We start from the raw sequence: 23,181 nt of genomic DNA on the forward strand, positions 1-23,181 counted from the left end.
CAGCATATGTCCTCATGGCTCAGGACACAGGAGAGTTGGCATGGATGGAGGCTTGTAATGCCATCTATTTGGTGGTCTCCTCTGTCTGGGTCAACTAGGTCAAGAGCTCTGGCATGATGGTCAGGGATGGGTAGCAGGTGGGAACTCTTCCACCATCACTCTGCCATCCGGAGGGGTGCAGGTCTACTGTTTTACCTGGGCATCTACCTTTCTGCCACTGATCCCTCCCCATGGAAGAATTGAATCAATCTAGAAACCAGGGTATCTGACTGGTTGCGGAGGTGGACAGAGCTGCTCCAGTGCCTTTCCTTTTGTGGAGGGCACTGCTGCTCAACCAGCTGATCCTGTCCATGTTCTGGCATTGGTCCTGAGCCTGCACGTGGTCTCTGTGAGTGTCCTAAGCCTTCCCTTGTGGAAGAATGGACAAGGCCTGGTCTGCATCCACAGCTGGGCCTGAAGCAGTTCCGCCTTCAGGCCCAGCAGACTGCTTTTCAGTGCAGGCAGCCTGGCATGGAGTGTGCTGGCGCACATCTTCCTCCACTGGCTCCAAGGACTCTGATATGACCCGCAGCTCCTTTATCTCTGCCTGATATGTCTTCCCAGAGACCTCTCTGATCAGCTGGTCTTTGACCAGTACCTCCTCAGGACCTGGAAGCTAGTTTTCCCTAGCATCTACTGAAGGGGAGAGCCTTCTTGCAGAGCCTCTGATACACTACCCCCATCTCCACATGTAGATGCTGGAGTTCCCGCTGGTGCATCGGAGGTTGGTCCTGGCTGGCACCTCCACATTCTGAGACCTCCTGGACTATGATCAGAGGGACCAGCAGACGCCGTGGCGCTCAACGAGTGCATGGAGCTGCCCAACCTGCGTGTTCCCTGTCCAGTGCTCCAGAAGGTGAGGGCAGCCTTGCCTTCAGCTTCTCTTGCTTTCCTTGAGTGGGTCCTGTGGAAAGGTGCTCCTTGCCCAACCCTCATCCCTGGCCCTCCAGAACTCGTCATTGGGACTCTGCCCTGCGAGCCTCCCCAGGACCCGCCAACATGCCACCTGAGGTGCACGACATCCAGCTGGTCTGCCTCCAAACCATGCCCAGAGAACATCTGGACTCACTCGTGCTTCATACCATCTACTTCTTCACCCTCCTGTTCCACCTGGACACCACAGTGGTGGGACTTGCTGCCACCTGAAGAAGACAAGGAACCCCAGTGGGCGAGCGTGTACTCCACTCTTGTTCCACAGCCCACCGGGGGATATTAGCTGGTGGCAGTTCTTCCATGGAGCCATGAGCACAGGCGTGTACTTGGCACAGTTCACAAACTCCCCCAACACCTGCCCCGGCACACATCCTAAGTAGTGGGCATCAGGTTGCAACTCCTCTTCCAGCTCCTCCAGAACCTCTTATGGAGTTTCTGGCTGCACTGGTTCTCACACCTCCTCATTTATGCGCACTTCATCCATGGCCCCACAAAGTCGTGGGCTCTCCTCGTCAACCTCCTCCTGGCTCTGGCCAAAATGGCCATTCGTCACTCCAGGAGGAGGAGGAAGCTGGCCCGGGGAGGGGGGGGTTTGCTCTGCAACTGTGGGTCTATTTCCGTTCCCATGTTTGATCATGTCTTTAGGCAGAGTTCCTCTGGGTGGTGTTGACTGATTTCCTAGATGCCTATGAGGAGCAGAGGCTGCTATCTGGGGATCTCTGCTCGTTGTCCCCTCTGGATCCCTCATTTTTAATCTTTAACTTCACTCCTGATCCTGTGTTCTCTTTCATTGTCCCAAGTACTCAATTGTGACCTGGGCTTAGTGGTCCCTCCCCCTTAATTGAGGGACGGCCTTTAGTTTTGGACAGACCTCGACACATCTGTCCCACTACTCGGAAGTAGTACAGAGTTCCCAGAATTCAGCAGAGTTACTTGGGCTGGGTACAGAACTGGGATTATGGAATGAATAAACTATGGCCAGAGAACTTCCAATAAACCTCTCACCATCCCATTCCAGCTATTCTCTGTGCTGCACACTTGTGCCTTGTCATTCAGCTGTACTCAGCATGGGAGATTCCCAGGTTCATACGTAGGTTTGTATCTTTATCTCTCCTCTCTCCACAAACAAGTCTTTCCATTCTTTATGTGGGTGATATAAAAATAGTGAAATAAGGGCCAAATATAAATGAAAAAGCAAAGTTATACAGCTGGATAAATAAAGGTGCCTTTGTGGATTTGTTATTGACCGCTGTAATTGCTGTGCCTGTGAAATGTTTGCACAAATGATGCATTATAAAACTGAAATGTATTGTTTCATATTATTTATTTAGGCATTTTGCTAAGTAACTTCAATGGCATTCTGCTATCAAAGTACTTTATAGTTGTAAAAAAAACCACTGGGCTTGATTTTCCACTCTGTTACCAACAGCTTTAAAATTCAATGAAGTTACATCAGTGTAAACTTGTATTAGTGGGTAAAGAATCAGGCCTAGTATACTCAGGGCAGCTGTTCCCACTTCTGAGGCAGATTTTTCTCCCACTTAAAATGCTATCAGAGTTAGATAAAAAAATTTAACTGCATTTTCTTTGCTTTTAAATATTGTCATTTGAATAAACAAGTAAAAGCTTTGGAACATACTGTATTTTAATTGGCTACCAGTTCTTGGCTGACTTGAAGGTACAAAGGTACAATTAATAGCCCAGGGCTTTGAAATGTCCTTAAGTCCTGGGTTCATTAGGTCCCCATATAAAAAACATAGGTTGAACAGAAGGAAGAATTTATTCAACAGTGGACTTGGAGCTTATGGCTTATGTTCATTCCACCCTTTAATAAAGTTCATTAATATTCCTAATGTATACTTTTATACTTCCTGCAAAGGAGTTCTTATGTCCTCTCATTTCAAAACGTAAATTTTGATATAAGATGTGATGCTCAGGAGCTGAGAAGAATCAGATAATAAAGATCACCATTTTGATAAGTGGGGAGTTGTAGACCATGATTTATCTACACTGAAAAATTAACTAAAAATGGACCTTGGGGAGAGTTCAAAGTTGTGTTAAAAATATTCAGTTTGGTTTAAAAACTAGATTTGACACCTAATGCATTAAACAGTCAGATATCTTCAGCCAGAGGAGCCTAGACAGCAGAGATTAAAAGAAAGTGGAGGAGAAAGCCAAATTAAATGTGTAAAATCACCAAAGCCCTCAGGCTTTTCCCTTGGGAGGCGATTCTTTCTTTCCGCCATTCTTGTACAGATTGTAAATTTCTATGTGATGTGAATGGTAGAGTCCTGATTTGTGGTGGAATAGATAGAGCCAGAAAATAACCAACTCTGTCTGAAAAAGGAGCACAGCAATTTCTAACTACTTTAGACACAAGTGTGGGGAGGAGAAACACCTTATGGTGTTTGAATTAACTTAATTCAGTATTGCCAACCACAAAAGATCAAAAATCATGTTTTTAGATTGTCTTTTAACTAAGGCTGTCAATTAATTGCAGTTAACTCATGCGATTAACTCTCAAAATACCTAGGACAGGGATCAGCAACCCTTGGCATGTGGCCTGCCAGGGTAAGCACCCTGGCGGGTTGGGCTGGTTTGTTTACTGCCGCGTCCACAGGTTTGGCCGATCACGGCTCCCACTGGCCAATGGGGGCTGCGGGAAGCAGCGCAGGCCGAGGGATGTTCTGGCCGCCCTTCCCACAGCCCCCATTGGCCTGGAGCGGCGACCTGCGGCCAGTGGGAGCAGCAATCAGCCGAACCTGCGGATGTGGCAGGTAAACAAACCGGCCTGGCCCGCCAGGGTGCTTACCCTGGCAGGCCATGTGCCAAAGACTGCTGATCCCTGTCCTAGGTATTTTTACCTCCAAGGTGGCCACCCTACTCCTTGCTGACTTCAGCCAAAACGACAGCAATAGGAGATGGTGGCCATTCAGAATAAGGGAAAATTCATGAGTTGGCAGCCTTTCGTCATGTTTTCATGAGACAGGTAAATAAGACATCCCAAAATCACTAGAGTCGCAATAAAATCATGAGAGTTGGCAATGCAGCTAATTTGTATGTGCAAATACATAATGTATGCATGCACATTCGTTATCTGAACATGCTGCCAAGTCGACTTGCAACTGGCCACATGAACATGCAAATACCTGAATGTGGGTGTGAACATCAGGTATTTGTGTACATACATTAGGGCCCCAAATCCCAAATTTCAAGGCCTAATTTTAGTCACCTAAGTAAAAATGATTTTCGGAGGTTCTCAGCACCCACAGCTCTCACTGATCTCAATAGGAGAGCAGGGTGCTCACCACCTCTTAAAAAAAAATCAGGCCATTTTTAATTTAGGGATCTAAATATGGATTTTGGTGTTTCACTTGAGGCTCCCACATTTGCAAATGTCAGCTTAGGTGCACACAGCTGTATTCATGCACATATTGAACTCGTCCCAATGTATACAAACATAGTTATGTCCATGTAAACTGAAAAAAGGAATTAGCCAGAGGAAAAATACTCAGACTATCACACAAATGTTGCACTCCTCAACAATGAAGTAAAATATGGTGATTGTCACATGTTTAATACAATCATGCACTACTTGTGGTGTGCGCTTTTTTCCCGTAGAACTGCTTCTGAAATATATGCTGCACTTTGTACTTGTTCTCTAGTTCTAGTCTATTTACTCCACTCTGCTGACACCATTACAAGTTATTAACCTGATAGATGTGAAGAATGAATGACACATGCTAACAGTTTTCCATTTGTAGAAGTCAATGATAAAGCTACAGATTAGAAAATCTGAAATAGGGGAAACTGCATGGCTCATATCAATGGTTTTCAAATAGTTCTCAACTTTTCCCATAGTATGATTCCAAATTACAACAGAAAGGAGCTTTGGAACACCGCCTACCCATAGTTCTGGGTCCCCATTCTCATTTCACCACACAGAGAAGGTGGATATTCATGTTGAGCATCTGTGGCTCAGAGAATTGGATATTCCGCACTTCATTACTGGTTCAAATCTGATCATAATCACTACCTTGTGTCAGGTCCACTGTTCTGTGTGACATATATTTAGTCTCAGTCCAGTTCATAGCAGACAAGAACCACTTTACAAAAAACCCCTTGTCCATTGATTTCAATGACAAAAGGTTGATTTACACCAGCTGAGGATCTATCTTAATTTTTTCCTCCCAGGCAGAATTCTCACATCATTAAGGTTGATGGCCAAACTGAGCATACATTGCAGGAAGAATGTTCTAACTGTGAAACTGGAAAGCAAGTGAGCTGTGTCAAAGATAAACAATGCACATGATAGTGTTTGTATTTTTAGCACCTTCATCTGAAGAAACAGAGTATTAATTCTACTTGTAGCAAATTTTCATCTTGCTTGGGAATATCCATGGCATATTTCAGGGAATAGAATTATATTTCTAGAAATTTCTATTACCACCTCAAGAATTATTACTACCATTAAGCACAAGCACAATGAATTCCCACTGTTATTTCAATGAGATTCCTCACATCCTAAGGGTTGCCACAATTTCACTACCCATTCTTAACCTAGACACATTTCCAGAGAATATAATGATTTTTAAAACCACTCCTATATACCAATCTTTTCAAGAACTATGCTTACCTCAGGGAAAACTATCATTCACACTAAGAACCAAATTTCAGCCATCAGAAAAAAAATGAGAGTTTTAATATTATTCCAATGCAGAATTATCATATACACCGTAGTGACAGAGAGAACTAAGATTCTATCCATGTTGGGAGCAAAACAGTGCTTCTGCAGCTACAACGCTCTCTGAACACAGTTGTCACCAGCAGGGTCTAACAGTAAAAGTACAAATTGGGTGTGATTCCCCATTGCCTTGCACCTTGTGTAGCCAGTTATATCAGTGCAAAGCAGATGCAAGTGTTTGTAAAATGTTACCAAATCACAGTTGTCAAAGCCAGTTCTCAGGTATTTGCAATCCAGTATCTATACATCGCTATACATAACAAACCTCACACTTCTATATAACGGCGTATGAGGTATTAAAAAAAAAAAGTGGGTGTGCCAAACACTAGTTTTATTAGCAGAAAGAAGTCTTGTCATCTGCTACACAGGAACGGTTATGTGAATATCAGTTACTATTCAGACCTATTTAAAAAGAAATGCTGAATATTTACTCAGGTGTTCCAGTCAGTTGTACAATGACATGTGGACGATGTGTGCGGTCCAAAGTAAATATCACTGAAATTGAATTGGGAGACAACCACATGCTCACTTTCAGTAGGTAATTATTAAATACTAATATCTGGGCAATTTACACTTCCCGCTTTTTTTTTTAATTAAAAAACAATTAGACTACATTATCGGTTCCCAAACTGCACTCTTAAAATGAAAACAAAAGTTCAAACTAGCAGAAACTACTTTGGATTTTAAATTCTGGGCCTGTTTCTGACTGATTGGTTTCAGTGAAGCTACTCACGGAGTATGGTACTATTCAGTGTAAGGTTAGTAGAACAAGTTCCTGTGGATTTAAAAAAAAAAAAATCCAAATCAGTAAACTTAGTTTAAAAATATCTCTGCTCAGACTTACAATCACATTTCTTTAAAACTGGTAAAAAAAAAAATAAAAAAAAAAAATGATGTGACGTAGCCAGCAATCAACAAAGATACAATGTTTAGCTTCCATACTAAATTAGGGTACGTCTACACTTACATCCGGGTCCGGATGTAAGCAATCGATGTTCTGAGTTCGATTTATCGCATCTGGTTAAGACGCGATAAATCGATCCCGGATCGATCCCGGAAGTGCCCCGGATCGATCCCGGAAGTGCTCGCCGTCGACGCTGGTACTCCAGCTCAGCGAGCGGAGTACGCAGCATCGACAGGGGAGCCTTCCTGCCGCATCTGGACCGCGGTAACTTCGGACTAAGGTACTTCGAATTCAGCTACGTTATTAACGTAGCTGAATTTGCGTACTTTAGTCCGAAGTGGGGGGGTTAGTGTAGACCAGGCCCAAGTCTCTTTAAAAAAAATCTGTTCAATGTGGCTCAAGAAATTTCAAGTTTCAAGAACCAAAAATTACTTAATTACTAGAAAACACGTGTGGCATCGAACATACTGAAAAAAAATCAAAGGAAAATTTGAAATGAGATTTTGTTCAAGATCTTCCTAACTGATCCACCAGATCAAGAGAAATTTAGTTTAGCCTCCTTCCACTGCACCCATGAAGCCTGTTTCTGGAAATAAATTGAAATGCAGGGGCTAAATTGATTAAGTACAAGATAATCCCACTGATTTCAATAGGAGTTAGGTGACTAGGCACCTTTGAAAATCCCACCAGGGGCCTATCTGCATCTTTAGATACCTAAATACCTTGAGATCCCAGTCCTTCAATTCACTGCACACTGGCACTTGCTTCTTATCAAACTGTCTGTACTGGGCTATCTTGATTATCACTTCAAAAGTTTTTTTTCTCTTACTTAATTGGCCTCTCAGAGTTGGTAAGACAACTCCCACCTGTTCATGCTCTCTGTATGTGTGTATATATATCTCCTCAATGTTTCACTCTATATGCATCCGAAGAAGTGGGTTGTAGCCCACGAAAGCTTATGCTCTAATAAATTTGTTAGTCTCTAAGGTGCCACAAGTACTCCTGTTCTTTTTACTGGCACTTTGCTGCATCCAGACAGAGCCTCAGAGAAGCCAGTGGGACTGCACGGGGGCTCAGTGTTAAGTCTGAGTGCAGGATCAGGACGTTAGATGGATAAATCAATATGGACTTGGCAGGGCCGGCGCTTCCACTAGGCGACCCTAGGCGGTCACCTAGGGCAGCAGGATTTGGGCGGCAGTATTTTGCCGCCCTCGGCGGAAATTCGGTGGCGGGGGGGGTCCTTCCACTCTGGATCTTCGGTGGAAATTCGGCGGCGGGTCCTTCACTCGCTCCGGGCCCCGCTGCCGAAGTGCCCCGAAGACATGGGGGGGAAGGCCCCCCGCCGCCAAAGACCCCAGGCCCCCTGAATGCTCAGAGGAGGAGCGCTGCCTCCTAGGGCGGCAAAAACCCTGGCGCTGCTCCTGGGACTTGGCAGTAAGCCTCAGTCCACATAGGCAAACTAATGAGCCTGTATGTAGCCCCACTGAGTTCACTGCAGCTCGGGGTGGATGGTGAGGTTCAATCACATGGAGTAGCTTTATGGGACTGGGGCCTAGAATGCTGAGAAGCATTTCTGTACACTATAAAATATTAAAAGTAATAATGCTTGCCACAAATATAGTCACATTCAGGCCTCCTTTGCTGATAGACTGTACAAGGAATGTTTTCCTGGTGGCTGACATGTTTGTAGCAAAACCAACCCCCCCCCCCCTTTTTTTGTAACTAATCTTAAATACGCACCATAACGTTAACAGTGAAATCTGAATGGCAGCAAAGCAAAGCAACTTTTTCAGCTGGATTAAATTTAATATTACTAGTGATGGGAGCAAGAAAAACTGTGTGACCTCATTAGCAGCATCTTTGTATTAATTAGACCTAATGCAACTGTCAAAGGTTGAATTGGTCTAACTCTCTTGGGCTGTGTCCCTGCTGCTGGCAGCACAATTTTATGTGGTAGATCTTCATTAAGTCAGCCTTTTTCTGTCAGGCCAGTGAGTTCAAAGTCAATACCCTTTGAAATGAAGACAAGTAACTAAGAAACTGCAAACCATCAAGATGTATGCAGTAAGAGCTGAACTGACCTGATTTTTATGTTGTCTTTCCCCATCACAATCCTATGTAGTTGTCTCCCCTTGATGTTCTTAGCTTATTTTATTTTTCCTCTGCAAAGCACCATGCATATCTATGACTGTACATAAGTAATAAATAATGAACTCTTCTAAAGGTCACAGACAATTGTTTCCTTAAATAACCAAAGAAAATTTTATTTTATTCAGTAAACACAGAAAATAAAATTAGGTTAGATTGTTAAATAACTAAGGGCTGGGATGCTAACACTTGCTTAAATTATAGAAAAAGTGCAGAAGATTCTCAATAAACCTAATTATCTGTTATTTTAGCAGAGATCGTAGCCACTTCTGACCTGCCACTTTGTCCCCTGGGCAGCCTATCCTTTCACAATGAAGCCAGGATTTCTCTAGACTAGAATTATGTTAGACCATGTTTAACATCTGCTAAAGTACAACTTGTCCTGACTAGAGTTTTAGAAGGTATTCAAGGGTGGCCCTAGACTAGCTGCCAGCAACTGGTGCCCCAGGCAAACCATGCAATCGGCGCCCCCAAACCCCAAGGGGGGGATCTAGGCTGAGGTTTTTGGTAAACTGGGAAACATTTTGCCCCTTTTTTCCTTTTAATGTTTTTTAAGCATTTTTTTTAAACAGAGGCTTAATTATTCGGTTTGTCTGTCCATCCGTCTGTCCAACCAATGTTTCTGAGATCAGATAAAATAGAGACACGAAATTTTCAGAATAGATTTGTACGTGACGGCTAGATGATATTTCAGTCTGATTTCAAATAAAAATGCATTAAAATGTTAATTATAATTTTTATTATTACAAATCCAAAATCATCCATTATGCTATCCTGCTTTAACTGCCATTACCACCACATCCAATATAGAAAGAAATAAGAAAACTCTTCAATGAACTTTAACCTGTATTTACAAAACACTCCGAATAAAAAACACTCTGTGCTCTTAAAACATGACTTTTCTTGCTTTAAGTTTTGAAAATTCGGTCACTAGTTCTTTTAGATCCAGTTTTCCAGCTATTTCATGCTCTATTGACATTGTGGCAAGTCCAACAAGTCTCTCTTGCACCATCGTTGAACGCAGATATGTTTTTATCAATTTTAACTTTGAGAAGCTACGTTCCCCACTAGTTACGGAAACTGGCAAAGTTAAAAGAATGTGTAGAGCTATAAAAATGTTTGGAAAACTGAGTTTATTTTCACAAACATACTTCAGTACTTCTTCAGGAGTGGAATGTTTCTTAAGTCATCTTGAAAAAGCCTGAAGCTAACTACACAAATCTGTAGCATCAATGTCTTTTGAATTTTCATGAGTCAATGCCGACTCCAGTTTTATACAAAATTCTCTTATCTGTTTTGCTGTTTTCTTTTGCAAGCGGTGGATATCATATTGAAAGCCAAATACTGACTCTAGCTGCTGCATCTGTTGAAATCTTTCGTCAACCGAGTGAATAGCAGTATCGAGGACTGCGAAGTAGAAATTCACTTTGAACCTTTGTTTGGGGTTTTGAATGGGTGTGTCTCATCCTTCATACGAAAACTGCTGTTTCTTTTACCGAATGCGAACTGGCTCTGGTTCAAATTCTGTCGGAAAGTCTATTTCTTCAGCAATCTCAAGAGAATCTACCAGTGTTCTTTCGAACCCTTCATCACTTTTGAATTCCTCCAGAATATTTTTAGTTTGCTGCAGTTTTTGAATAGCAGAATGTATGTTCAAGTTCTTTTCCTGAAGCTGCTTACTAGTGAGGTTAATCTCTAAAAGGATATTATACCAAAAATGAGTGAAGTCACAAATTTGAACTTGGAAAGGCCATTGGCAAGAGCTTCTGCATCTGAATGGGCCATATTGCCAGATGATCCAGTAAAGGTAGTATCATCAGAAATTTCAATTAGGGCATCATAAATGTTTCCAAGTTCATAGCGAAGAGGCTTCAAAGCATCAATGCAACTCTTCCATCTTGTCTGACTAAGTGGTTTCACAGTTAGAGAATTCACATGGTGAGTCAGAATCTCCCAACGGTGTGTTGAGCCTGAGAAAAACACATAAACACGTTGCACCAGGTCAAAGAAACTGCTTGCCTCCAAACAGCATCTAGCAGCATCATTACAACGAAATTCAGAGAATGCGCACTGCAAGGAACAAAAAAGGCCCTAGGATTGATTTCCATCATTCTCCTTTGCACACTCATTGTCTTTACCCTTCATATTACTCCCATTATCATAGCCTTGGCCAAGTAAGTTTTCAACAGATAATGACATTGTTTCAAGCTCTTGTAGAATAGTTTCAATCATAAATGCTCCAGGTGTCTCCTTCAGTGGTACGAAACCCAAAAAATGTTCCTTTATGAGCACTTCAACATTATCTTCATCTGCAGACTTTTCCATAGCCACAAAACGAATGACAATCATCATTGGTTCAACATGACTCACATCTGGTGTACTGTCCAGTATTATTGAAAAGTATTTTGCAGAATGGGCAGCTTTTACAATTTTTTTAATGGCATTTGCTAGGATTTGAATCAGTTCATTCTGCGTATTTATTCCTAAGTAATGAACCTGTGTTTCATGATCAGTTATTTTACGTAGATGCTCCTTCGTGACTGGATCAAACAAAGCTAGGTATTCAACAAATTTTAAAAAGTTTCCATTACCTGGAGTGTATAATTTTTTATTTCTACCATGGCCGCAGAATGCTAAATTTTGCCCACCAAGAACTCTCACTAAAGTAATCAGATGCTCTAATATTTGTTGCCAATATTCTTTTTTCCTTGATCACACGTAAATTTTCTTCATCGATAGTTTTTCCTTTTCTCAATCATAATTCAAGTTCTTTCCAATTTTGAAAATATTCCAAATGTTCTGTACTTCTTTCATGTGAAGAGAGAATTGAAGATATGTTTTTCCAGTCCTTTGAACCATTTTCAGTAAGTGATGTACAATTGCTTGATTTTTAAACAACCTGCAGCAAAAGCAAAACACAGAGTCCTTCGACACTGAATATTGTAACCAGTTTTGATGAATTTCCTCCCCATTAATGAGTTTCCTCTTGCAATGCTGAGCAGAGAATTTTCTTTTATTTCCATCCTTAGGGAAGGGAAATTCATGAACTTGTTCAGGTCCATGTTCCACAAGAATTTGCCACATACTGTCATCACATCTGGGCCATGAAGATGTTGTGAGCTGCCTTCATCTACAAGTAAGTTTCCATCATCTTGAGTTTCCAAACTGCTTTTTTGTGGATGTGAGCTAACCTCTCCAAGTAAAATTCCTTCATCTGGATGCTGTGAACTGCTTCCATCTTTATTTGGATTAAAGAGAAGATATTTCAGGAAGGATCCCTGCTGTTTTGCTTGGTCCTTTTCCTTCTCAGCCTTTCATTTACGATACTCAGCTCCTGAGGGTTTTCTTTTTCCTCTTTCTGCCATGGGGCATTTGAATATTGTTATGTACTGTGCTCCCGACTGCAAGCATTATAGCGTTAAGCATGGCTGACACATCACATGGCTGGCGATTTAAACCACATTGCAACCATCCCAACACATCTTTTCACTGGTTAAAGGTTCAATGTTTGGTAACATACACTCACTTACCTATTAAAACAGTTAGTTATAGCATTTACACGGAAACAAAATGACCTTTTTCGACGTTATAACCGGACACCAGTTGTTTGGAAAATAATCCCCTTCCTCACGGCTACCTGCTTAGAGTGTGACGTCATCACTTTCGTAGTCTATTAAGCGTTAATGCTGTTACTTTTCTTTTATGGACCTTATTTATTACAGGTGATCCAGTTATAACAAAGAAAAGTTCATAATTATACAGCCTGATAATAATGCTAAGGTTTAAGAATGCTTAAAGATACTCATATTGTGGATTTATAATTCTTTATTCTTTGGCACCAAGAAACACAATTTTCCACAGTATTCGCTCGATTCTTAACCATCTACCAGTGACGTGTGTTAAAATGACTGTTTGATATGTATCAACTCAGGATATCTCCGCTCTACATGAATTTCCGGCTATGCGACCTTGATGTATATTCGAGTTAGGTGTCACTAGCATTGCAGCTCTTGCCGCTGGCGGATGTGTTTCATTGTGGCTGAGTTATTGCTTATCAAAACTGCGGAGTGGGTCATCTTGACCTTACGTTGCAAATTGAAATTTTTTTTTGCTAAAATATTCTTTATTTTTGCAATAAATAAAAGATATGACATAATAAATTCTTAGAAATGTAGAGAAATGAATTATAATTCATATTCCCTCCGTATGCGCATGGGAATTGAAATAATGACATCTTTGTTATTATTTTTTTTTTATTTGATTTTTTTCCCCCTTGAATTTGGTGCCCCATTTAACTTGGAACCCTAGGCGACCGCCTAGTTCACCTATATGGACGGGCCGCCCCTGAAGGTATTAGTTATATTGAGCTAGCTAACATGGACTAACATCACATCTTTAAATCCTAATCTAAGGAAAGTCTCCGACATCTTGTCCTGTTGGTCGCAAAATGGAGTCAGAGTGTCTCTGACCTCCAAGATCTGTTTAGAACCTTATCACACACTTTAAACCTCACTCTTGAGAATACCCTGTTTAATTCAAGTACATTCTGATGAGCTTTGGGGAAGACATTAAGTCAAGGTAATATCTGATACTGAATTTGTGAGGTTTCAGTAAACATCTTGATGACTCAAGTAAACTCTCCTTGGATGTTCACCTTCCCAATTCCAGCACTATTATCTCCTTATGGTTGCATTTACCCTCATATATGAATCATTAGGATGCCTACAAGTCATCCAAGGATGATAGAAGCTTGGCACAAGTTGAGTGAGAGAGTTCTCCACTTTACAATTCTGAATTCTAGTACAGAACTAGAAAATTAAAAATCATAGTAACAGAAGTCAATGAAAATAACTGATCATGTTGGTTATAGCATGTCACCCTCATTAAATAACTCAGAATACTTTAAAAACAAAAAGAAGAAAAAAGCCCTTCCATAAGCAGCTGAATGGTATTTTATCTTAGATTTTTGATCACAGCAAATGCTGCAAAGAAATCTAAGATGCTCACAGAAAAATCTTTCAACAGACCACACTTCATCTCACCAGGTAACAGTAAGAATTAAACAGAACCTGCAAAAGACAGGTCACATGTTTCAACACCTTGCAAAGCAGGCTAGTAGTTTGCAACTGTGGATGTGGGAACAAAATACATGTAGACAAATATAAATAATGAGACACCCGCTCAGAGACAGAGAAGGATGCTGTGACTTAGTCAACCCTACATCATTTACACTTATATAACTCTTCACCTTATTCTTTAAATATAAAGTATTCTCTGTGATTACAGATTGAAAGAAAACATTTAACCATAACTTTGTGTTCCTTAGAAAAAATCAGAAATTCTACTACTACATCAGCTGAAGTGTAATTAACCTTTAAACAACACCAGGATTCATTCTGAATAGCATTAACCTTTCAACACAGTGAAAACAACAATTGGGCAATAGAGCAAAGAGAAGCTAAACTTATTATGCTTGGAAAATTGGTTTTGGATGCAGGCCTATAGTGCAATTTGAACCTCTGAATCCTCAGAGATGCATAATATCTTTCTACAGCATTTTGGGGCTGTTTGTTTTATTTCCATAAATTACTGTCAGTGAAGACATTTTTGGTGACTTTTTCAGTCTCTACGGAATTCAGTTAGATATCTGTCATGCAAAGAAAAAATAAATCATTTCTCTCTGGTGATCCGCTGTCATCAAAAGCCTTGAAGACACTGCCATAGTGCAGACCCATTTCCCCCACACATTGTTGCCTCTTTCAAAGATTAAAAAATAGAAAATTAAAAAGCAAGGAAATGTTTTATCATTTCTCACACGTGCAAGTGTGCTTTTATATAAATAAGTCAGTTACTGTAGTGGAAAGTAACACGCAATGAGCTACCTTACAAATTCTAATGGGGTGGAGAATACCCTTCTGGAACGTCACCAGATCTTTTTCTTCTTCAATCTCTACTGTTATTCTGAGCACAGAGACTATGATTTGCCCTTAGTCCTTGTGAGGGTCCCCTTATGCGAAGAAAGCTCCTTGAGCCCTCTTCTGCTGCTCACCCTCACAAGGGCCAGGGATAATCTAGCCCTTAATGTTTTTTGATGTGCTGCTGCAATCCAGCCAGTAAAAGGGACACAACTAAACAAACCGTATTCTTAGATTTATGCTGATACTGGTGATAACAGCAATGATGCTTCAGACCATCAAGGAAGAAAAAAAAATATCTCCAGGAGAAAAAAAAGAGAGGAAAATATATTAGGCAGTTGTAAAAAAGTTCAGAGGCAAGTTAGGAAAAATCCTAGTTGTCAGACAGCAGCCTTGGACAAACAAAAACCAAAGCTGGTCAAGCAAAATGGAACTATTTATTGCTTATTGGATGAGCTGCTGACCAAACTCTTGTGAATTCACTGAGCAGCATATCCTACCAGAAACTAAACATGACAACTGGTCCGACACCTGTTTCAGGGTACATGCTATTGAATGGATCTGCCCACAGGCAATAAGAAGTGCTGCTATTATTCTGTGCCATTTACAAAGAAACTGAGGTGACAGGCCAGCGTTCATGTTTTTATTTCAGATCAGATGTACCAGTCAGTCCATATGCCTCGGATTTTCACGTTCTAGTGTGATTACTACTATAGCTTGTAATTTCGTTGAGAGATTTCTGTAGTGCTCATCATTGATGTATCTGTGCACCTCACAGATATTAATGGGTTTACACTCCCAGCACCCACGTGAGGCAGGGAAATATTATCCCCATTTTACCAATAAGGAAACAGAGCACACAGTGATGAAGAGACTTATGCAAGGCCATACAAGTAGTCTGTGGCAGAACTAGGAACAGATCGCAGATCTCGTAAGTCTCACTCTTGTTCCTTAACCACAAGACCAGCCTCCAAAACAGATTCAACTTAAAAAAATGCACACACACTCCTTTTGGCTACAGAAAAATTGGGCCAGTCATATTTTCTTGTGGACAATCAACTATGAGATCTGCCTTGTCCATGAATAAGTCATCAGCAATGGCTTCCTAGAGGGTTTGGATATCTCATTTAATTAAGCAAATAAACTTCTGGATACTTATCCAAGCCTCTTAGGGGTGCAGAACTGCAAAAACAGGCTCTCCTATGGGTGAATGATCAGGTCAATTATTTTATCTAAACTAGTAAACTAGTAAACTCAGCCATTTTATATACGTATATTACAATTTGAGGTTGTTGTTTTTTTAAAACTTTCCAATTCTAGCAATATAAGAGTATGGAACTGACTAACACTGAAAACTTCTTACTATTATAGAATAGCTGGAACTATAAGATTTTTTTTTTAATATTTTACAAAATATTTTTTCTTAAAAAAAAAAAAGACTAACTTGAAAGTAAGGCTGGTATGGAAAGATTTCCAGCCTATCCCAAAAGAAGGTATCAAGGTTATTCCCTTCCTACCACTCTGTCCCTTTTCTGGTTTCTCCTTTTCTTCCACATCAATGCTAAGCTACTGATCCTGACTTCAAGGCTCTGCATAACACTTACTCCCACCTGTGATATATCCCCTACCATTCTCTTCCCTCCACCCTAACTTGTCTTTTCACCACTCACTTTTGCTTCTTTTACTCACTTCCAACTTTATGCGCTTTTTCACTCTGCCCCGGAGACTTTGAAATGCCTGAAATCTGGTATTCTCCTCCTTTAAAAAAACCAAATGTCCTGAAAACATACCTGTTCCATGAAGCTCTACTTCAAACCATGTGTTTGTTGTCCCATATATTGCTTTGTATTGTATGGAATTGTTCCTCTAATCTCTTTGGGGCAAAGACTCATTTTATTTGGCACATTTACACTTTATGCACGGCAGGGTACATAAACAGCACTATATAACTGAATAACAAATACATTTTCACAGTATCTTATACCCTAAAATATTAGGATCAATTCATCCCTAGCGTAAAAGGGACACAACTCCCATTAAAGGCACTGACTTACCACTGAGCTGTGAATGTGATCCATTGAAAATACATCTGCATCTACATTAATATACATACAAAAATGACATTAAAAACATTAAGTTTGCAAAGTCAAACATTCAAAAATAAGAAAATGCCAGAATTTAGATTGTCCATGCAGCCTTAAACTGTCCCTTTGTGTATATGCATTATGATACAGTCTTTAATTACATGATCACATGCTATTTTTTCCACAGGAATCCTGCTTCAGTCAGTGCATAGGATGAACCTGCTCTTGGGAAGAATCACGGCTGTGGAGTGAAGGAGGCTGTTTCTAGGATTCAGTCTCATTTGTCTAAAAATCTGAAGGTGTATAGTGAAAGAGGCAGGGCACCACATGAAGAGATATGATGCATTTGTGGTAAGATAGATGAATACCACACAGGAGAACTTAATCTATCCCTGCCTCTGACGTGGCCTTTCTGTGTGTTACTGAGCTACCCACTTAACCAATATTTTGGCAGATGGCCACTAGTTTTGTGTTCCTCATATTTTTGCTGTCCAACTTGATACACGTGGGGCTTGATTTAAGTGATGAGCATACATTTCAATTCAGTTATTAATAGTGGTAGATGGTCAGTTCCTCTGGCAGTAAGACAGCATGGTATGGGGGAAATGAGCACAGTGTTGGGAGTCAGGAGATATTTAGTGTTAATCTTAGCTCTGCCTGATCCACTGAATGGCCTCATCAGTAAAAAAAAAAAAAAAAAAAAAAAAAAAAAAAAACACCCCTCCCAAAACCTCCTTTCTCACTGGGCAGATGTAGACATAAATTCATTAGCATTTGTGAGGTGCTTAGATACTAGCCTGATGGACACCCATGAGAAATTAATAATTCTGTATTATTTGCTTTGGATGCTGTGCAGTAAATAAGGAAGTGGCCACACACTGAGTGATGAGGATAAAAAAAATATTGAAGAACTACCTAGACATTGAATGAGACGGCGGGGAGATAGACCCTGTGGAAAAAATAGTGTATAATTAAAGACTATCATAATTCATAGGCACAAGGGGGCCATGTTAAGGTCAGATGGGCAACATAAATTCTTGCATTTTCTAACATTCATGTGCTTGACTTTGCAATCTATGTAACACTCTTTTAATATAGGGGTTTTTTGTAAGTAGTTTATAGGGCTTTTAAGGAAAAAGGTAAACACTAATTCTATTATGTACATGAGTAAGTTTTGAATTCTAGGCCTTCAGCACTGCAACTTAGCTTGAGCTACAGACATTAGCTTGTAGCAAGAGAAAGGTGTACCCTAGCAGGGGAAAATGGACTGCTAGCACCAGGTACTGGATCCAGCATTTGGTCAGGGGGAGCTCAGACTGGCTCCCTCTTTTCCCTGCTGAAGGAGATTGTGGACTCCTGTCCCATGTAGTGCCACTTGATGGGGCTAAGGGGAGCATGACCTGGCTCTCGCCTCTTCCACTCCACACTACAGTTCTTCTGACAGCAGCAAGTTGTCTGTTTTCAGGATTTTCAGTGCAGTGTCTGTGGCTGTGGAGGTGGCAGTGTCAGCATGGGCCCATTTCTTTAGAATGTTCATGTTCAATTATTATTTTGGCAAGCTACCAACATTTTTGCTGACAAAGGAAGCATGCGCTTGGAAATGGCAATTGTCAACAGTTTATAACAGCTAAACATGAATGGAATTTCCTGGAACAAAGAGAAGGCACTTCTCTAGTCCAAAGGCTTTCTCCCTGCCAAATTACGAAGAACTGCTGCAAACACTGAAGGTGTGAGAGCTTCTCTAAAAAGGTCATAAGAATCTTTTATAACAAAAAGTTTTAGGCACCATAAACATAAATGGTTGCCATCAGCTCCTCCGATAATAAATTATAATCAATGAATCACAGTATGTGTAACTAAACAATGGTTTCCTCCTTCATGAGTCATCTCTTTCTATTCTCCCCCTTACAATGAAAAGCATGAGATCTCACATAGACTGACTACATGATATTGTGTGTGATACTTGGGCTTTATACATCATCTTGAGGTGATATCATGGCCCCTCCTTCTCTCTGCCCCTCACTATGTTGGTCTCAGTCCACCAGCTTGAATTTAGCAAAATCACAACAACACTGCCCATAAGGCAGGCTAGTACACTTTCTCCCTTTGAGTGATCTGATAAACTGAGGCTAAGATGCTCTGTTTGAATCTACAAGGAAGGCAATTCCATTGTGATTTTGCTAAAGTAGTCAGGAAGCATTCAGTGGGAAACAGATTGATATCTTTTTATCCTTAGTGTCAGTAGAAAACATTGTATTTTTCTTGTCTTTTTGAACTCCCAGGAGAAGGCTTTGCCTCAAGGGAAAATATTTTTAGTACATCAGCTTGAGTGTATCTGCTGCCGCACTGAGTGCAATTCCAAGAAACATAAGTTTCTACCTACTGGGCAATGGAAAGAAAATCATTGAAAACATTTCTACAGAAATTAGAGTCTAACGAATATGTTGGATTTCTTAGATCTCCTTCCTAATAATTGCATCAACTTTTAGCCCTGGTGCCATAACTTTAGAATCCTAACAACATTAACAATCCCATTAAGTTATGAAATTATAATAGTAAAACAATTTTAAGATCTGTCTAAAAAGACCCAGTTAGGATGTGATCATGACGTGAATTTATAACAGCAAAATAATGGAAATGCATGTCTGTGAAGGCCCAGTTATGATGCCATTAAAATGCTTCTGCCACAGAGTCTCATGATATTGAAGAATACTACATATCACTGGGGATATAGTTATTCCATCTATGCAGGCTGTGTATATAATGGATATAAATATAATGTTCACCACTTGTATTGTAGTATTGCAATCGACAGCACTTGCATTTTGCTAGGGGGCAGGTAATATCACTATGTTTTTGTGGGCCCTATAGCTATGATGACCCAAGGGGTCACAGTGTCATTGGTACATATTAGGGGAAGGTAAGGCTGCAATGGCAGGCTTAATTCTGATTTTCCTTGCTTGTGTGTGTTAATCTTTTAAAGAGGTATTACCAAATAAATATTATATAACACAGAATCTAATATTGTTACTACAAAAAGATACAAGAACATTTATTGTAATTTCCATATTTGAGGCATGAGACTACTATATAACTATCTAAGTATTAAGTGTGTTCTGTTTTCTTAACTTTAGAAGCAAGGTTTCTATTTACATAATTTCTGAGGAATAAATTCATACACATTTCTGTAATGAATCTTAGATAAGATTTGCCAGAAATCATTTTAATGCCACTGTAACAGTGTAGCCAACCTTGAGTACAGAATGAGCCACACCTGGCAGAGATCAGGATGATTGCCCTATGAAGAGCAGCAGAAGAAGGCAACGCTCAGGGATTAGAGACTGCTAAGGGTGAGCAGGCTCTAGCAAAGAGTTCTGACAGTTAGGGCTCAAACTTCAGCCAGGTAGGGCCAGAAAGTGGCCTGCCAAAGCAGGAAAGGCCCCAGGCAGGAAGTCCTGGGAGGAGAAAGAGAAGCTTTTGTTTGTGTGAACTTTTGGCTGGACTTGAAAAATGAACAAACATTCAAAATAAAGTTAATAGTGCACAACTCAAGAAGGGATGGGAATGAACAAAAAAGAGTCTATGTTTCTTGAACAGTCCAGGAGGGGGAACTGAGGCAGGCTGCCTGTAGCATGACCCTAGGCCATGCAGGGTCACACAAGAGGTGGCCAGTCCACTACAACTGGCATAGTTGGCAGGATTTGACAGAGTCATCTACTATTAAGGAAGGACGTGGCAACAGTGCAGCAATTGGAGGAAGCTGTTCATCTGATGTCTGAACAACTGCAATGGACATAGGCAGTTCTTCTGCAGGAACAGTGGCAGCTGCAGAAGGCAGAGTGGGACATGCAGTGGAAGGTACAGATGGTGGGGTTTGGGACCCAGCAGTGCTGGCAGGGAGACCACTGCCTCCTACATGAGAGTAATCTCTGTGCGTGTTTCTGATGTGGCAGAACAGGGCACAGAAGATTTGAGTGCCGGAGGGAGCAGTATGCATACTGTGGGGGGACGTATAAGAAAAAATAGAAGCATGGGAGGGTAAGGTCCCAGAGTAAGGGTCCACCCAAACATTTTAGAGCGGAGAGACAGGACACAGTAAAAGGTATGTCCTTCCATAATGAGGTCGGTGGGAAGAGAAAATCCCTGAAGACCAAGAGAGAGAGACGAAGAGATGGGCAGTCAAGAGGGGAGACAGTCTGTATGTTACAGAAATACATTAGCCCCAGCTACCGGTGGTCAGGGAAACACGTGGGGGTGATGATGGTCACAGCAACCTCTACTGTGATTGAGTGGAGGGAAGAAATAAAGCCAGAATTGGCTGCTGGGCAACATGCTCAAAATGTGGGAACCCAGAGGGAATGGCAGGGTTGTATTAGTGTTTGGGAGAAGGGAACGATGACTGAGGCTGTAATAAAAGTGGACCTTCCCGTCATGGCAGCACCTCCTGCCAAGATGTGAACTAGAGCCCCAGGAGGAGACGATATAGGCAGCATGACCTCTCTGGTGGAGAAGTATCAGCTGGAATTAGCTGCTATGGAAGAAGCCAGGTAGCTTGCTCTGTTGTATGAATTCAGCCATCTATCTCGGTCATCAATTAGATGTCTTCATTAATTTTAAAGAAAGACTAATCTTTGCACCACACAAATAACTAATGTCTTTTGTCTCTAGCAACAAAGTATATGAGCCTTCAACTAATATAAAAGCAAAGACTGTCTTAAAGGATGCTTATTGGTGCAAATTCTGCCCTCAGTTATACCCCTGCATCCCTAAAGAAGCCAGTCAGGGTGCACGGGTGTAAATGAGAACAGAATCTGATTCACTGTATTAAAACCTAGCGAGTAAACTATTGGCGTCAATGTTGAGAATTCCATCTGAAATAGGCTAAATACCTTAGTAAGACAGCTTCTGTCATTACTTACATTTTGTAGGACAGTCTAATTTTTACATGCTGAACATTTAGGAAATTCAGATAGTTCCAAAACAGTCAGGAACAAAAGGACAAGAATTAAAACAGTAGCAAAACTGAGCTAACGTGAAAATGAGAGAGTTCCAACAAAACCATGCGCTATAAAGATAAAAGAAACAAATCATTTTAATACTGTAGGGTCACAGTCTACTCATTTACGCCATGGTAAATCCAGAATAGCTTCACTCATCAGATCATATTTTTAATATAGTTCTTCTGGATGTCTATTGCTGTAATTGAAAGCAAAATTTCAAACAACAGTAGGTCAAAGCGCATTACAGAACTTCTATTGTGCTGACGAAAGGTCCACATAGCCAGTTACTGTGTGGCAAGCTAGTGGACTGTAGATTTATACCCCGCTTGCCATGCAGAAAATCCTGAAGACAAGCCCTTAGACTACAGAGAAAAAGAAAACACCCAGGACTATCTCAACAGTATTTGTGTAGCTACTTTTGTTGACTGACCATAAAAAACAAAAAAAAATAAAAAAAAATACTGTTTTCATTAAGTGCATTTCAGCCATCTAATACATTTAGTGACTTGCAAAGTCACATTTAATAGAAGAAAAAAATATTTTTCTTAACAAGCATTAGTGTTGGCAAAATAATAAGTAGACAGACTACAAATGTAATTTGTCATACAGTAGAAATATATAGATTTTACTCACCTAGCCATCCTGATCCAGAATTGGGTATGCACATGTCTGTCTCAGCACTGGGCAACACAAATCCAACCACAAAAACCTCTACTCCATCAGCCATTAGTGCCATTCCAAGAACAAAGAAGAGGGCCCACTGAAAACGGCCATGTCCACACTCTTGTATAATCAGCTCATACTGCTGCGCTAGCTCCTCCTCATCAGCTTTCCTTTCTGTTTCCAGTTCATGACGGTCCTTATATTCATCATGGATGGGCTGCTGCAGGGCCACTATGCCATCCTTGCCTTGCCCTATGTTTGGGATTCCCTGATATTCCCCCTCGTAAATCTCATCATCTTCATCATGCCCTTCAGTTGCTTCACTTGACCCTTCATCATCATTGGCTTCTCCATCATAATTTCCTCCTTGTGTATAGTAGTCTTCATCATCTTCTTCATCCTTGAATTGTTTGTAGGATCTCTGTGTATACCCATCCTGAACTTTGTCTACCGTTTTATTCACCTTCTTTACCGTTTGTCTCTTCACCTCCTTGGCAATGTCCTTAGCCCCTTTCACTAATGAAGTCCTGTCTTTGTATGTGTCTTCCATCTTGTATTAATGTACGATGGTCCTACTGCAAATGGATCAATTGATTCTGTCTGGAATATCTATTCTGCGCTAGACGTCAATAGTGGAGATGCGAGAACATGTTCAGCTTCAACAAGATATCTGCAAAATATAAAAAGAGAATATTCTTATTTATATTTTGTTCCCTCTTAGATGCTCCTTCACACTGGTATAGTACCATGT

General features: G+C 40.7%; 1 protein-coding gene across 1 annotated transcript in view; it reads right to left on the reverse strand.

Moving 5' to 3' along the window:
- The window catches only part of SV2C (synaptic vesicle glycoprotein 2C), a 145,922-nt gene extending 122,942 nt beyond the window's left edge, over positions 1 to 22,980 (reverse strand). The window contains exon 1 of the mRNA XM_024194092.1: positions 22,401 to 22,980. Within this exon, the coding sequence (XP_024049860.1) occupies positions 22,401 to 22,980 (580 nt within the window). The remainder of the gene's footprint in view (positions 1 to 22,400) is intronic.
- Between the last annotated feature and the right edge of the window lie 201 nt (positions 22,981 to 23,181).

This window comes from Terrapene carolina, unplaced genomic scaffold, assembly GCF_002925995.2.
Source record: "Terrapene carolina triunguis isolate 2854851 unplaced genomic scaffold, T_m_triunguis-2.0 Scaffold69, whole genome shotgun sequence".
NCBI classification, from domain to species: domain Eukaryota; kingdom Metazoa; phylum Chordata; order Testudines; family Emydidae; genus Terrapene; species Terrapene triunguis.